This window comes from Macrotis lagotis, chromosome 5, assembly GCF_037893015.1.
Source record: "Macrotis lagotis isolate mMagLag1 chromosome 5, bilby.v1.9.chrom.fasta, whole genome shotgun sequence".
In the NCBI taxonomy this organism is placed as follows: Eukaryota; Metazoa; Chordata; class Mammalia; order Peramelemorphia; family Peramelidae; genus Macrotis; species Macrotis lagotis.
The window spans coordinates 220,982,918-221,000,593 of NC_133662.1; the positions used below are offsets into that span (position 1 = coordinate 220,982,918).

Genomic DNA, 17,676 nt, shown 5'->3' on the forward strand with positions numbered 1-17,676 from the left:
CAACACTACCACTGGGAGGCAGTGTAGTACAGTTCTAGAGTCACAGATTCCCAAGTTCAAATTGCCATCTTTGCTACTCACTACCTCTTTGATCTTGGACAAATCACTTAACTCCTCTGGGCCTCTTCATCTGTAAAATAAAAGGTTTAACTAGATTGCTTCTGAGGTACCTTCCAGCTCTAGGTAAAAAAAGTCCTATGAGCCTTCTTTTTTCTCTCCCTCCTTCATTTCCAGTTTGCTTTTTTTTTTGTTAAGTTCTATCAATTAATATTCTGAACTAAAGAGCAAAAATTTTCAAGGGCAAACAGCAGGCCTTTTATTTCCACTGTCTTCTACCACCGCACCTTGTACATCTCTATAGAAAGTGAGTAGTTTGTACATGATTACCGACTGTGAGTAGCTCTCTATTAAGTTTCCAGATTCAGTATCCATCCAGTGTCCTGTCTAAAAGCTACAGAGATTTCTAAAATGGAATGATGAATTTCTGATAAATGCTATCCATCCAAATTTCATTTTTATATAGATGGTCCTGGGCATATATATGCCATCAAAGTAGAATATTATCTTTAGATCTTCCAATGGAGTCCAGATGTACTTTCGTATTGTGATTAGTTAACAGTGATACTGCTGTCTTCTTTCCCCAATTTATCTTTGAACAGTCCCATCAACTGAACTTTTGGATTGAGATTAAAATTTGTAACATCTGAAGTTTGAAGGCATCATGAAGGGGGTGGTAATAAAGAACATGGTGTTCAGAACTTCATTGGCATAAGGAAATCCTGGTGTGGAAACTCCATCTACCTATATAGATTGGCACTGACTATATAGTTGATAGTTTTAGAGAATTGCCTGGGATCGTGTAGATTAGATGAGTTTTCCATGGTCTTGCAAGATAATTGGTAAAAATATTTGTATTCTATTCTTAATAGACATATTTTAAAAAACTAATTTTAATAGAATTATAGAATCACATCATTTCAGAGTAGAAACGGGACTACAAGGTCTTACTTACTCCTGAAAAAGTCTTGCTACTAAAACATACTTGATATGAAACCTAGTTTTTGCTAAATGATCTCCTGATGGGGGAACCCATTACTTCCAGCCCATTCTGCTTTTGTAGGGCTCTAATTGTTACAAAACATTTTTTTATCAAGTATAAGTCTGCTTCTTTGCAACTTCTACTCATTATTCCTACTTATTAATAGTTTTTTAAAAGTACACATTTCAGATGAGAAAGAAAAAATGGCTAACAGTGGCCAAAATATAATAAATTTAAATATTACATTGCTTTGTAGGGATAGCTTTAAATGATTAATATCCTTTCACTTTCCTTTTTTCTTTTCTTCTACTTTTTCTTTCTCTTTCTTCCTCCTTTTGTTTCATTTTACTTTCCTTCTGTCCTTCTTTGCTCCCTCCCTTCCTCCTTCCTTTAGTCCTATTCTTCCTTTCCTTTCCTCCTTCTTACTTTACTTCATCCCTTTCTCCCACCCTCCCTCCTTCTTTCTTTCCTTCCTTTCTTCTTTCTTTCTTCATTCCTTTCTTCCATTCTTCCCCACTGCCTTCCTTCCACAGGAACATATGTAGTAAGTCAAGGCATTCACTGCCTAATGAAGCCTCTGGGAATAAAGGTATACCATTTCTATACCATTGCTTTAATGCAATGTATCTGACTTTGTGTTCAATCATTAGGAACTAGGGAATAAGTAGGGTGTTTTTGAGGTTTCCACTCTTAACCCATAATTCATATTTCAAACATTAAAATCTCTAGGTTTATTTTAAAATCAGTATCAAATTGATTTTTAACTTTTTTTTAGTTTTTTTTTTTTACAAGGCAATGGGGTTAAGTGGCTTGCCTAAGGCCACACAGCTAATTATTAAGTGTCTGAGGCCAGATTTGAACTCAGGTACTCCTGACTCCAAGGCCAGTGCTCTATACACTGCAACACCTAGCTGCCCCGATTTTTAACTTTTAAAAAACTTTTTTCTTCCCCATTTCACAAACATAATCCTAATTTCTCTTTTTAAATTCACATGACGTTGGATTCATCCACTAGACTAGATAATACTTAACTATACATAGAACATTTTTATATATATCCTATGTGGAGCTCAGACATCAGGTCAGAATGTAATTAATTTATAACTGAAAGGTACCTCTGAGGTCATAGATTCTAACCCCTTTATTATAACCAATGAGAAAACAAACTAGACAGGTAAAGTGGTTTGACTGGGTGACACACTCTGAAGGATGGCCAATCAACAAGAATTTATTCAGTGTCAGAAATTGTCTTTTATGTACCAGAGATATGGTAACTAAAGCAAAACTGTCCCTACCTTCAGGGAGTTTACATTCTAATGCGGGAAATAACATGCACACTTATTTCTATCTATAAAAATTATATATCAAGGACACCTTAGGGTCAAGACCACTAGCCTCTAGATCAGAAAGTAAGATTCTGGCTGAAATGTGAAAGAAACCAGGGAAGTTACTTGATAGGGTGGAAAGAGAATGAATTCCAAACATAGGGAGTGACCAGAGTAAAGGTTACGGAACAGGGAAATGTAATGAAAATATGAAGACAGCTGGAAGATCATTTTAGCTCTACTATATTGGAGAAGAGTAATGCAGAATAAGGCAAGAAGGAACCAGGTTTGAAGATTTCTAAATATAAAATAGAGAAGTTGCTAGAGAAATATTAGGAGCTACAGTAGTGGATTGAATGAATGGAGGAGTGACTGCATTTTAGGTGGATTTTGTGGAAAATAAGAGACAGAGACAGAGAGAGACCATTAGAGACCTCGAGCAGGAGCAGGGAGTTCATTTAGGAGGTTATTGTAGTCCAAGCCAAAAGCAATAAAAACCTGAACTGCCTTGTGGTTTTGTGAGTGTAAACTAATCAAATAGTTCATCCTATGGAAAGTTAAACTATTTGAAGGGAAGGAGAGTTTCAAAGAATCATAGACTTAGTATTGGAAGAGTACTTAGAGGGTCTAGTCCAGCTCCATCATTTTTCAGTTGACAAAACTGAGGCCCAGAGAAGCTAACAATGTCACAAAGCAAATAAGTGTGAGTTGGGAGTTTGAACTGAGGTCTTCCTGATTTCAAGCCTAGTATTCAATATATTCCACGAACATGACTTCCTCCATTTCACCACCATCATTTCTTTCTTTAAATCATTACCATCTAGGCATGGTATTTGAAAAAAAAAAGGAGGTATTCGATGAATAAATGAACAAATAAAGGATTGAATGTATACTTACTATATGGCATTCATTTGCCAAGCTGTCAGAGAAAAGCAGTTTTTTGCCTTCAGGGAGCTTATGTCCTCATGAGGGAGACAATAAATATTGGGGCAGTGCTGACCAGGCAAAAGAGTTTTCTTATGAAAACTTACAGAGATAAATAGCAAGTGCTACTTTCCAGTAGCAATGTTGGTGTTGATTTGATTATGGTTCCAGAACTGGAAAATGGCAATGTAGTGAGGGAGAGAAAGGAGGCAGCTAGAAAGAAAATGGCCAGGGATTAAAGCCTGGCTGAGGTTCACCTAATAATACATAATAATCTGATTGGTAATTTAGTTCATGTTTCTATGTTGGTATAGACATACCAATATAATTATATTAGATTTTTAAAAATTTTTATTTTATTTTTATTTTAATCCAGGAACTACATGGATAAAATTATTTTAAAAATCCTCTTATATAAATAATATTAGATTTAAATTATTAGAGGAATATTCATTGTAAATGGGTAGGAAGGGACAGTATAATAAATATGACAATTTTGCCCAAACTAATTTATATATTCAAAAGCATCTCAATTAAATTACAAGAAAAATTATTTTACTGACTTTGAAAAATAATAACAAAATTAATTAACAAGAACAAAAAATCAAAACTATAAAAAATGGGGAAAATGTAAAGGAAAGATGCTTAGCAGGACTAAACTATATTATAAGGCAGTAAATATCAAAATTATTTCATACTGGCTAAGAAATAGAAAGGTAGATCAGTGGAATAAAGTAGACACAATTTACTGCAGCAAATAAACATATGAACTTTGTACTTGGCAAATATAAAGACTTAAGATTTGAGGATAGGAATTCATTATTTGGTAAAAATTGTTGGGAAAACTAGAAAAGAGTATGGCAGAAATTAGGCATACACTAATATCTTAGAATATTTGTCAAAATAAGGTCAAAATGGATATGTGACCTAATATAAAGAGAGATATTACAAGAAAATTAGAACATGTACCTTATCAGATTTATGAATAAGCTAACAATTTATGAATGTACAAAAGATAGAGAGCAAAATTAGGTGTAAAACAGACCATTTCAATTATTTTAAAGTTTAAACTGATTTTGTGCAGATATTTAATTTTGTTATATTATATTATTGCATACAAACACTTGTCTCTCAATTCTCTTCCAGATTCATTCCTGAGTCTCCCCGATGGTTATACTCCCAGGGCCGACTACAGGAAGCAGAAGATGCCCTCTACCTCATTGCCAAGAGGAACCGCAAGCTCAAGTGCACTTTTTCACTGATGCCCCCAGCAGAGGGGATCTCCAAAGAGACTGGCAGTTTCCTGGACATCTTCCGCTACAGGATTCTCTTGGGACACACTCTGATCATGATGTTCATCTGGTACTTACACATTTGGGGTATTGTCTTTAAAGAACTGTTGATGCCTCATAACCTCAGTTGCTAGAAATCTTTTGAAAAGCTGTGTTGTCTGCATCATTTCTGAAAATGTTTACTTCATTTGTCATCATGGGAATGTTTGCATGAGAAACAAACCTTATTGTTTAGTTTCTGTTACTTTGTCCTCTACTTTTAGCATCATCTTCTTTCCACAATTGATGTTAGATGCAGACGCCTTCTGACTTTGATTGGGTAAATAAGAGTAGAAGTGACAAATCTTTCCTAATAAGGTATTTCTGTGTGAAACTTCTTAGCAATTATAAGTGAGGCTTATTATTTGAGGCTTTTAAATAAGACTTATGTTGGGGGAAAAGCCTACAGTCTCAGTTTAGTCTCAGTTACTCTGTTTCTGTCTCTGTCTCTCTCTGTTTCTCTGTCTCTCTGTGTGTGTCTCTCTTCTCTGTGTCTCTCTGTCTCTCTCTCTCTCTCTCATTTTTGTTTTGTTTTTGTTTTTTGAGAGCAGGGTTACACAGCTTTCTGAGGTCTGAGTGTCTTCAAATTCAGATCTTCCAGACTTCAGAGCTAGTGCTCCATTTACTACACCATATAGCTGCCCCTAAAGTCTATAGTCTCAAAGAATTTGAGAGAGGTTCAATATTGCCTACTTTAATAAGAAATTTCACCTGTCTTCTCTTTCCCACATGGGAGGAGTTAAATTTTATGTAATTTAGTTTGAACACTTTGAAGCACATGCCAAAGGCAATTTAGGGGGGGTTTAAAGGAAAAATTAGAACCTTCAGCCTCTAATTTTCTAGACTCTCCCTCATACCTGGTGGGACCGTGGTATTTCTGAAAGTAGCTTGGGAATTAGTGGGAGACAATCAGCTCATATCATGCATGATGGGTACTCACCTTTGCCAGTGATATCTTATCTCAGAGTACATAGTTGCATAAAGGTTTGCAAAAACCTCCCAAAGCCTTTCCCTTTATTCTCTTGAACTTTAGTAAATCTGATTTGGTTCAGTATTTGGAAATTCCATTATTGTCTCACTAGGATTATTAGATTAGACTGGTTGTGACTCAAATGTGGCTGCCATGAATGGCTTCAGGGGGGCCTCCATGTTTGATGTTGGAATGAGGATGGTGATTTTATGTGGATATCACCTTATGAGTAATTCCAGATAGAAGAATAGATAATACAACTGAAGATTACCACCAGTGCCTTGCATATCACAGTAGCATTATTATTGGATTGCGTAACTATTCAAATATAGCAAGAAGAAGAAACAAATCCAGTCCTCTGACCCCAAAGCCAGTACCTTACCAGAGTAAAGGTGACATCTGCCTCCTTTTCCTCTCTTTTTACAACACCATATGTTGCCTAAGAGTCCTTGTATCATAGAACCTGGGGACAGGAGGGAAGGAGGAGACAACCACTTGTTCAGAGTCATAGCTTTAGAACTAGAAGAGGTCTTGGAGATTATTGAGTTAATCCCCTAATTTTATTGATGAAAATCTGAGGTCCAGAAAAGTCCCATGACAGTTAAGTAGGAGAGTCAAAATATGAAGCAAGGTAGTAATCCTAAATCAATTGCTGTTTCTGCAAGAGTACTTTGAATGTAGCATATAAAAATCAGAGAATCATATCTAACTTATGAACTGGAAACTGAAATGGATATCAGAAACAATCTAGCCCCCTCACTTTACAAATGAGGCAAGTGAGACTCAAGGAGGTTAAGGGAATTAATTGCCCAAGATTACAATGCAATAAATATCAGAGGTGAGATTCAAAATAGAGTCCTCTGCCAATATTCTTTAACCTGTATAACATTGTGAACCCTGTCCTAAAAATATTTTTCACTGAGATATAATTTTTTAAATGTCACTGCTTCAAAGATTTTTCCTCTCCTAAGGATCTTCTTTTACTTTTATAATAGTAGGGGAGATATTATTCCATGAATACTTTTTTAAAAAAGATTAAAAAATCCTATTTGAATTTTTTCTTTATTGAGGTATTCTTCTGGGTGGTTAGATGCCATATAAATGTAATGGTGAGGTATAAAATTAAACTTGAATTTTTCATATCTACTCATATAAAAATCTCACAAGATTATTCCTTGAAATTGGAAAGATACTTCAGAGGTCATCCAAACTTGCCACCTCATTTTATAGATAACAAACTATGACTTAGAGGTTAGGTGACCACAAATCTAACAAGGGTCAGACAGGTTAGCTTTTCATAGGTCTATGGTAGCCTGAGGAGATACTATTGAAGGTTACATAAAAATTCCTAGCTATGGATTTCCCAGAAACTCCTTCCCCCCAAAACTCCAAAAGTCGTCAAATTATGACTCTAGCCAAAACTGAGAGGGGCAGAACCCACAGAAAGACTGAGTGATATATTTTCCCAGTCCAAGATAACTTAGAAGTTCTGTGGGAAAGGTGTGTTTCACCAGGACTGGGAGTTGGAAGCCCCAGCCTCAGCGCAGCCCAGCCCAGCTCAGCCCAGCCCAAGGATCACCAGGAACAGCTTGAAGGGGCAGTGAAAGAACTCGGCTAAAGCAGAATGAGTGTGTAGTGAGGAACACCAGCAGCAGAACCTGCAGCGAGAATCAGGGGAAACCAGTCTGCACCTCTAGAGCACAGCCCACAGACAATAAGGAGGTTGGGGGAGACTGCAGAAATCTCTCTGCTCTCCCTGGGGCAGGACTCTGCTGTTTGCCAACACTCAGATCCAGGTTGCAGTTTGACCTTCCATATTAAAATAGCAGGGATCCTCCTCACAGCTCCAGGGCAGAGGGGAGGTTGTGTGGTTGTCTACATATCAAAGCACAGGCAAGAGAACATAAGACCTTGGAGGAATAAATGTCCCAGTGGGGTGTCCCCCCAAAAAACTCCCAAAGCCTGGAAGTGCTGTAAATTAGTCTTGGGCTGAGGAAATGAGTAAACAACAGAAAAAAAAAAGAATCTGACCATAGAGAATTACTTTAGTCCCATGGAAGATCAAAACACGTACTCAGATGACAACAAAATCGAAGCTTCCATATCCAAAAACCTCCAAGAGAAATAGAAAATTGGCTCAGACTATGGATGAACTCAAAAAAGACTTTAAAAAGCAATTAAGGGAGGTAAAGCAAAATTTGGGAGGAGAAATGAGAGTGATACAGAAAAATCATGAAAACCAAATCAATAGCTTGGTGAAAGAAATACCAAAAAAAAAAAATACTGAAGAAAATAATATGTTAAAACTAATTTAGGCCAAATGGAAAAAAGCAAAACGAAAGGCAAATGTGGAGAAGAATGCCTTAAAAAGCAGAATTGGCCAGCTGAAAAAGGAGATAAAAAAGTTCTCTGAAGAAAATACCTCCTTCAAATGCAGAATGGAACTAAAGGAAGCTGATGACTTTTCAAGAAATCAGGAAGAAATAAAACTCTTCCCAAAAAAGCCAAAAATTAGAAGATAATGTGAAAGATCCATTGGAAAAACAATGAACCTCGAAAACAGATCCAGAAAAAAATAATTTAAAAATTATTGGACTATCTGAAAGTCATGACCAGGAAAAGAGCCTAGACTTCCTTTTTCAAGAAATAATTCAGCAAAATTACCCCAAGATCCTAGAAGCAGAGGTTAAAATAGAAATTGAGGGAATTCACCAGTCACCTCCTGAAAGAGATTCCAAGAGGAAAAACTTGCAGGAATATTATAGCCAAATTCCCAAACTCCTGAGCCAAAGAGAAAATATTAAAAGCTGCCAGAAACAAATAATTCAATTACCAAGGCTCCATAGGCAGGGTTACACAGGATCTAGCTGCATCTACATTAAGGGATTGTAATATGATATTCCAGAAGGCAAAAGATCTTGGTTTACAACTGAGAATCAACTACCCAGCAAAACTGAACATCCCCTTTCAGGGAAAAAGATGGACTTTCAATGAAACGGGGGGCTTTCAAACTTTCCTATTGAAACAACCAGAGCTGAGAAGAAAGTTTGATTTTCAAGTACAGGACTCTGGTGAACCATAGAGGGGGTGGAAGAGAGGGACTAACTATGGTGAACTTAATGATATTGAACTATTTGTATTCCTGCTTGGGAAGAAGATATTGATAACTCATATGAACTTTCTCATTTATAAGAGCTGTGAGAAGGAGCATATATAGACAGGCCACAAGAAGGAGCAGAATATAATGGTATAATATAGTAAAAAGATGGAGTCAATGGGTGATAAAGGGAAGTACTGGGAGGAAAAAAAAGGAGAGGAAGAAGGAGGTAAGATATTTCATACAAGTGTCAAGAAAAAGGGGCAGCTAGGTGGTGCAGTGGATAAAGCACCAGCCCTGGAGTCAGAAGTATTTGGGTTCAAATCTGGTCTCAAACACTTAATAATTACCTAGCTGTGTGGTCCTGGGCAAGCCGCTTAACCCCATTTGCCTTGCAAAAAAAAAAACCCCTTAAAAAAAAGAGTCAAAAAAAGCTTTTTTAATGTAGTGGAACAGGGGAAGGCAAGGGGGAATGAGTGAGCCTTCTTTCTCATCAGAAATGGCTCAGAAAGGAAATAACATACACACTTAACAGGGTTTAGAAATCTATCCTACCCTAGAGAAGAATGAGAAGAAAGGGATGGGATAAGGGGGAATAGGTGATAGAAGATAGGGAAGATTGGGGGAGAGGGTATTCAGATACAACACACTTTTGGAAAGGGACAGGATAAAAGGAGAGAGAGAGAGAGAATAGAATAAATGTGAGTGTGGAGGAATAGAGTGGAGGGAAATACAGCTAGTAATAGCAACTGTGAGAAAAATATTGAAGCAATTTCTCTGGTGGACTTATGATAAAAAAAAAAAAAAGGCAACTCACCCCAGAGACAGAGCCATTTGAATCTGAACACAGACTGCAGTACATTTTTTTTCCTCTCTCTCACTATTCTTGAGATTTCTCATCTTCTGGGGGGGAGGGGGGTTTATGTTTACTCTTATAACAAAATTATTGTAATACTATAAAATAAATAAACCAAAGAATTTTTTTAAAAAAGATTCCTGGCTATGTCTAGAATACTATGAGAATTGGTTTTTATATGTAGATTTATGATTTTCAACCACCTTCAAGAAAACTGTCCCCATGGTATCTTGGGAGTTTTGTGGCCTCATTTTCTTTGCCATATCTATTTCTATTGTTTCTCCTGACTGTATCCGTTGAACTTCCAACATGATTCCCATGCTCATTTGAAATTAATCTATATAATCTTGCTCCAACTCATTAGACCTGGGATGTGTTTCCTAGGATTGGAACCAATATTATTTACCTAGGCACATATCCTTACAATGCATGGGTTCCACATTTAGTAGGTTGCAGCACCTAGGAAGCAGAAATGAGCCAAAAGGTAGAAACCATGGACATGTATCCATGTTGAGAACCTTGGAGACCTTCAAAGTTTCACTGGCAATATTGTGTTACAAGATAGTATCCAGAACACTTCTCTTTGACTACCTATTGAGGAAATCTCAGTCTGAGAGTAAGACAGACCTAAATAACTCATTAGTTATTTTATGAAAGATCAGTCATCCAGACTCAGCTCTCCCATAGGTGTGCATATACTACTTCCTACAATGTCCTGTTCTTCTTTGTGGCAGCTCTGATATTTAGCTGTTTCACCCCCCTTGTATTGAATCCAAATCTTCTCTGCAGCATCTACCCAGATTCACTTTATTCAAAAGTTTTCTCCATCTCTAATTTACTTCAAAATTGTACTCTAAACAAATAGTTTCCCCACAGCAATTATTTATAGTCTGATTATCATATAGGGTAGAGAGTTAATGTCCAGGGCCAAGTTCATGATATTTGATTGATAGTCTGATATGATATCACAAACTGCATACTTATATATTTTTTTCTAATTGTCCCTTCTTTCCTCACTCCTTCATTTGTTCCCCTTTACAGGTTTGTATGCAGTTTGGTTTATTATGGCCTAACCCTCAGTGCAGGAGATCTGGGTGGAAGTATTTATGCCAACCTGGCCCTATCAGGATTGGTAGAGATTCCCTCATATCCTATCTGCATCTATTTGATTAACCACAAATGGTAAGTATAAAGAATGATGCACCTTATTGTATATATTTGTGTGTGTGTGTGTGTGTGTGTGTGTGTGTGTGTGTTGTAGTTATCACATTTATATAGTATTTGCCCATTTGTCCTTGGTGACAAGGATAGCTTCAGTCTCTTTTGATTGGAATGTTTGAATTCATTTCTTAATGGGATTTATTTTTATTTGTTGACATCTTGCATATATCCAGTTCAATAATGAAAGTCATTGTCTGATGGTTTTTGAGTAAACATGGTACAATAGATTGAAGGGTTATGCTAGATGGCCCTGGTATTCCATTTCAATAGTTATAACTACCATTCCCAACTAATAGTATTTGAAAGTTCTTACAAAAAGGCATAGGATTAAAGGAATCAGAGACCTTTCTTAATCTCCAGAAAAGGAATTGGGAGGGCTAGATTTCTCATTTAATTGTTAAGGTACTCTTTATTTTTCTAAATCTGTGCCTCCCCTCCTTCCTATTCCTTGAGCCATCCCCATATTAAAAAAAAAATAAGAAAGTGGGAGGACCAATTAACCAAATTTAACCAAATCAGCTAATCAGTATATGCAATGTTTCATATCCATGGCCAACTTCCTCTGCAAAGAAGAGGAAAAGGTACATTTTTCAATTCAAAAAAATTGTTGCTACCACTCATGCCCAATGGATATTGTATAGGCTGATGACAATGTCATTTGAATTTCTACAACACCTTTAATAATAGTTCACACTTAGCAAAGTGAATTGTAACTGAAATTACAAAATGTTTTTTCTTACCATAATCCAATGAACTAGGAGGTATAGATATGATTATTCTCAGTTTTCATAGGAAAAAACTGAGACCAACAGATATTGAGTGAATTTTCTATGGTTACAAAGTCAGGAAGTTGTGAAGCCTTTACTCAAAGTCAAGTCCAATAATTTAAGGCCCAATATTTGGTTACATATCATACCTCTTTCCCCCTCCCTGCCTCTCCATCCTTCTGTTAACTCTTTATCAGGAGCAACCCTAAAATGTAAATTTTATAAACAGAATTGACTGGCACCTCTGAAGTAGTTAATCAGAAAAGCCAAGTTAAGTAGATTACCTTAATTCTCAAGTATTCTGCTAACAATAATATTAGGCATCCATCTGGCATTTTATGACTTACAAAACACTTTTCTCATAAGAATCCTAACACTGGCATACATTGCTTAATAAGTTGATATGTGGGGCAGCTAGGTGGCACAGGGAGAATAGAGTACCGGCCCTGGAGTCAGGAGGACCTGAGTTCAAATCCAGTCTCTGACACTGAATTACCTGTCTGTGAGATCTTGGACAAGTCACTTAATCTCATTGCCTTGCAAAAACCAAAAACCAAAACAAAACAAGTTAATATGCTTGGAGGAGCAAACCTTTGTTTTCTCAGTCATTTCATCTTTTACCCACCATGTAAGGTGGACAGTACAAATATTATCTGTTCTTTTTGGGTAAAATGATGAGTTCTGAGGCCCCTTCCAGTTTGAGATAAATGATCTTCTAATCTCCATTTTATATCTATATCTCCATATTTATAGATGAAGGAACTGAAGTTCCGAATTAACTGCCTTGTATAAAGTCACAGTCAGAAACTGGTGGAGCTGAGACTTCAGTTTTTTTTTCAGTCTTCTAACTCAGGGTCCAGAGCTCTTTCCATTGCACATTTGGAATGGATTCTGAACCAGCAAGCATACTGTTTAGCTGGGGTTATTTTCAGACCAGAAACCACTGCAAGGCCAGGTAACTCAGCCAAGCTTGAACAGTATCAGCAATATCCAGGCAGAACACCGGGGCCTGGTTGGCCTCTGAGACTTGGTCTTTTGCTAAAAGAATTTGGTCTAAAATAGTAGTGGAAAAGGAAGTCATGATGCATGGGTACCATTGGTTCTCCAAGGTACTGAGCCAGGTCCAGAAATCGGGAAGTAGAGGAAGAGCAGAATGGGGTCTCAGTAGGACTGGCTGTGGGTGTGGGATTATTTGTTCATTCTCTCACTGCCAGATGTCTGTTTTTAGGCAGGGCTGTATTCTTTAATGAGCTGGGGAATGGCAGTTGGCCAGATACCCAGCACAGTAAAACAACCCCACAAACCACTTAGCCCACCTCCTAGACTTACTTCCCACAGTCTCCACAAACCAACAAAATCCTCACTTGAATTACTGAGAAGAGTAGAATTACATTGGATCATTACCCAGTGAAGCATGAACTTCCATGGGGCTCTTAAATCCTCTAGCTATTGAAACCTGAAATTTAGTTCAATTTAACAAATGTTCATTAAGTACCTACTATGTTTAGAATATTTGCCTAGAGGGTGCAAGACTCAAGTTATGACCTCATGGAGCAGTCCATATATTTGATGATCCTGGAAGGCACCTCCTAAGGATGGGCTACCTGTTGTTTTTCATAATGGACTTTGAGGCAAGTTTTAAGGTTATACACCCACAGTCACCTTTAGTCAGTCCATATCTAATGCTACTGGTTTTTGTTCTCCAGAATGAGAGGCTTAGACAATTTGCTAACTATTTGACTTGAGGCAACTTAGCTAACTAAAAAAAAAGCATTGATTATATTATAATTCTTTTTTAAATTTTATTTATTTAAGTGACTTGCCCAAGGTCACACAGCTAGGCAATTATTAAGTGTCTGAGGGCAGATTTGAACCCATGTCTTCCTGACTCCAGGGCTGGTGCTCCATCCATGTGCCACTGAGCTGCCCCCCTTAAAAAGCATTTACTAAAGTACTTGCTGAATACTTATTAAAGTACTTAATGCTAAGTAACATTAAGACAAAAAGCAGCCCCCACCCTCAAGGCATGTACCTTTTAATAAGAGACCAACATGTCAGTGACTAGGTACATACAAGTTGTATCCAGAAAGGAGTGCAGATGATCTGAAGGGAGAGATGTGTGGAGTTACCTGGGACTGAGATTCTGACTAGATGAGATTTGAACCAAATCTTGAAGGAAGCCAAGAAGTTGAAGTGAGGGGACAGAGCATTCCAGATATATGAAGGAGAGCCGATACTGAAGTCCACAGATGAGAGATAGAGGATCTTGTTCTAGAAACTGCAAATGAGCCTGTGTAGCTGAATCATGAAGTCTATTGTTAAAGGGGAAAAATAAATCACTCATTCCTTTTGAGCTTCATTTGCCTTATCTGTAAAATGAAAATAATAATATTTGTTACTACTTTGTAAACCTTAAAACTATCTATAAATGGGAAATGCTGTTGTTGTTTCCTAGATAGTAGGCCTTACATTTGGATCATAGAATTTAAAGTTGAAAGACATCCTTGTCTAAACTCTTCATCTCACAGATCTAAGAAATGAGATCACAGAAGCACAATGGTTTTCTCATAGCCAGACAGGTAGTTTATTACAAGCTGGGATAGAAAACCAAAATTTCTGACTTGAAGTCTATGCTGCCACCTGAGGCTTATGTCAAGAATGTACACATACAGTTCTATACTTTCAGAAGTTTATATAGAAAAGAGGGTGAATAAATAGGCAGACAAGAATTGGTAGATGAAGTATACTAAGTGTGAACAGGGAGAGCAGAAGGCAAATATGAATGGTAATAACTGAAGAATTCTAGAAAATACAAAGATGTTATTTGGGATGGCTCTCTGGGAGGGAGAGGGAGGCTGAAGGAAAATTAAGGTGATATGAAAACAAAAGGTGCCAGTAAAACTCTTTAGTTGGAACTTCTTTAAATTATTTTGTGCATGGGTGATTTCATCCATATGCATACTTTCTCTGCCAATCCTGTTCTGCCTTAATATTTGGTTTATTGAGTTATAATTGTCCCAACCCCTCCTTATTATTCAGTGACCCTATTAGTGAGCTGCCCCAACCTTTTCAACAGTACTTGAGTGACAGATCTTCAGACAATCCCTGGGCATGTATATGGAAATTTTCCAGCTTGATAATACTTGCCATTACCCCCTAGCCTTTCAGGCTCCCCTTCACACACAAAAATGAGGCAGCAGATTAAAGTTTTGGTAGAGGTTGGAAGTCATTGTACACCATAAAACCAAGTGCCAGTGGTGATGGTTAGTGGTTATACACTTTTGTTTCCCCAGCGAATCTGCTTTTAGACCTCACATGTGGCACCTCACTTATCTGACATCCTTGAGAAAATGAGCTCTCTCAATAAAGGCCAATGGTCCTAACAACCAGAGCTTTGCCCCTTAAGAGGGAAAAACTTGTTTTGTTTTAATCATTTTTATGAAATTGCAGAGGCATCTCTGCTTAAACAAAGGCAGACATTCCTCCTGCCTTCTTAACAGGACAGCATGAACATTATTAGGCTTGTCTTGGACTCTGGCCCTCAGGGACTGTTGAGGTTTATGCTACTTACCTCTGTACTAAATGACCCCAGATTACTCTGATATTAGGAGGGAGAGAACTCTTTTTTCGTTGTTATCTCTCTTTCCTTGCTGTCAACTCTCACGTCTTGCTTGTTTCCATGGCATGTGGCTTCAGCAGTTCCTACTTCTATTTTTTGCTGACTCCTATTTACTCTGGACTTGGACTGCAGTTTAAATGAGATAACATCTGATTATCATCATCCTCAAAGCACCAGTAGACTCTGAGTGAGGGTTTCTACAAGAAATGTCTATGTGAGCCTTTAATAGACGAGTTTGCTCTGCGAGATCTTTTGTTCTTCCAAGTTCTACATATTTGAGAAAGTTGAAATCAAAGATAAATAAGTTGTTTTTAGCATTTAGGCCTAAATTATATAATTTATATGTAATGTAAATTATTAAAATTAATTTTTTTATGGAAGGAACTTAGTGACATGAAGAGGGGAGTAGGATCTTCTCTGGGTTTACCTCAGTGTCAGATGAACCCCTAACTTAGGCATGTTTCATTTGTATATGAAAAACTTCATTTTTAGGATAAATGTTTTTCATAATAACTATAGTAGTAATAATAATAATAATAACTGCATTTTATAGCTTCACAAAATTCTTTACATGCATTATCTCTTTTGAACCCCACAACAACAACCCAGAGATTATTACCCATGTTAGGGATGAGAAAACTGTGACTTATGAGCCTTGTTGAAAAATCCCCTCATGTTTTTAATCCCCTCATGTTTATCAGACCTAATGTTATATCCTTAGAATATTTCTGATTAGGGGCGGCTAGGTGGCGCAGTGGATAGAGAACCAGCCCTGGAATCAGGAGTATCTGAATTCAAATCCAACCTCAGACACATAATAATTACCTAGCTGTGTGACCTTGGGCAAGCCATTTAACCCCATTGCCTAGCAAAAAAAAAAAAAGAAAACCTTAAAAAAATTTAAAAAAGAATATTTCTAATTAATGCAAACGTTCATAACTTTTTTTTGTCTCATGGAACCCTATGGCAGGTCTAATGGAGCCTATGATTGCTTTTTCAGTGTTTGAAAAAAATGTTAACTTTAACTTAGAGGTTAGTGATATCTATGTTTGTGTATGTTTATATACATATACATATAAACATATGTATAGATTTTTTTTCCCATTTAAACTCTCTGGCTGTCTATACGCAATCTAATCTATGCTTAGATTAAGAATACTTGGCTTAGTGTGGCTACAGTGGCAACAAACCCACTATCTTACAAAGTTTATCAAATGGGCTGAATTGGCCAATCACAACACCAGTTAATAGACAAGTCAAAGAAGAGCTCTTTCCCAACATGTTTAAGGGTTCATTCTGAAAACCTGATACCTGTCCAATTTAATGGCACACCCATGAGAAACTGGTGAATGAACATCTTTGCAGTATTGGCAGGGTGGTGCCTGTTGCCAAAATCAATAGCCTTTAAGACTAGCTACATCTTCTGCTGGCTCAATTAATGCATTATTTGCACCTGTCATCTAGAAAATGTTCCTTGATTTGATTCTTTTCATGTTGAGTCCCAGTCATCTTCACTTACCATTTTATTGAATAAAAAAAGGCACAGATATACAGATACACATGTATGTATATATTCATATATTTATTTATATCTAGATGATATATATGTGTGTGTGTGTGTGTGTGTGTGTGTTGTTGTTGTTGTTGTTGTATGTATGGGTATTTGTTCACATACAGTGAAACCAGAAGAAGCCAAAGAAAGAGTCAGGGAGGGAGGAACAAGTGGACTTAGGAGATAATTAATAGGCACGTCTCATTTGTTTTGATTCCTTTAGGTTTGGTCGCAAGCGGACCTTAGCAGTTTTTCTGTGCCTTGGAGGACTGGCTTGTCTTATTGTGATGTTTCTTCCAGAAAAAAAAGGTACATTGGCTTTATTTTTCTTGCCAGGTTTTTTTTTTTGTTAGCATTTTTGATAATGGTGGATCTTAGGTTGGTAGAGTCTGCCATATGCCACGCTTCATTTCTATGATAGTATATTCTTTAGCAATTGTGTTGGACATAATGGACCAGATCCTTCCTGGTGAGTTAGCTGCTCTCTGGGTGAATAATGAACTTTGAGCAGTGCATTATTAATTCTTTCAGGCTATTAAGCTACCATCTGGATGACTAGAACATCATACTACTGGGGCCAGGTTTGCTAATTGGATCATGATAAGGACCCTTTAGCTTCCCACAGAAAAAAATCTCTGCTTTGTGGCCCTAGGATCATTCTCCTAACCTGGAGTAGTCACCTCTGAGTGTGTAATGTTGGTCATAAGGAAGCCTAGGCAAGATCCTATCAATCAATACATATTCATGGTATAGTGGAGAAAGCACTGAACCTGAAGTCAGGAAGACTTGGGTCCAGAACCCACCTTAAATGTTAGCTATGTGAGCCTCTGGAAGTCATTTAATCACCCTAGGACTCAGTTTCCTCATCTGTAAAAATGAAAAGGTCAGACTTATTGACCTCTCCAATCCTCTGATATTATTTCATATGTCAGACACTGTGCTAGGTGTTTTTAACAAACATTATCTCATTTTATC

The 17,676-nt window shown here is 37.1% G+C and overlaps 1 protein-coding gene and 1 long non-coding RNA gene across 3 annotated transcripts in view; one reads left to right on the plus strand and one right to left on the minus strand.

Moving 5' to 3' along the window:
* The window catches only part of SLC22A15 (solute carrier family 22 member 15), a 97,550-nt gene that overhangs the window by 55,606 nt on the left and 24,268 nt on the right, over positions 1-17,676 (plus strand). For both annotated transcript variants that reach the window (XM_074188516.1, XM_074188517.1), the window contains exons 6-8: positions 4,435-4,650; positions 10,584-10,724; positions 16,925-17,010. In XM_074188516.1, coding sequence (XP_074044617.1) covers positions 4,435-4,650; positions 10,584-10,724; positions 16,925-17,010 — 443 coding nt within the window. The remainder of the gene's footprint in view (positions 1-4,434; positions 4,651-10,583; positions 10,725-16,924; positions 17,011-17,676) is intronic.
* LOC141488449 (uncharacterized) overlaps positions 13,551-17,676 on the minus strand; it is a 35,823-nt gene continuing 31,697 nt past the window's right edge. Inside the window, exons 3-4 of the long non-coding RNA XR_012468682.1 lie at positions 15,102-15,416; positions 13,551-13,899 (exon numbers count right to left, since the gene is read on the minus strand). This is a non-coding gene — a long non-coding RNA (uncharacterized LOC141488449). The remainder of the gene's footprint in view (positions 13,900-15,101; positions 15,417-17,676) is intronic.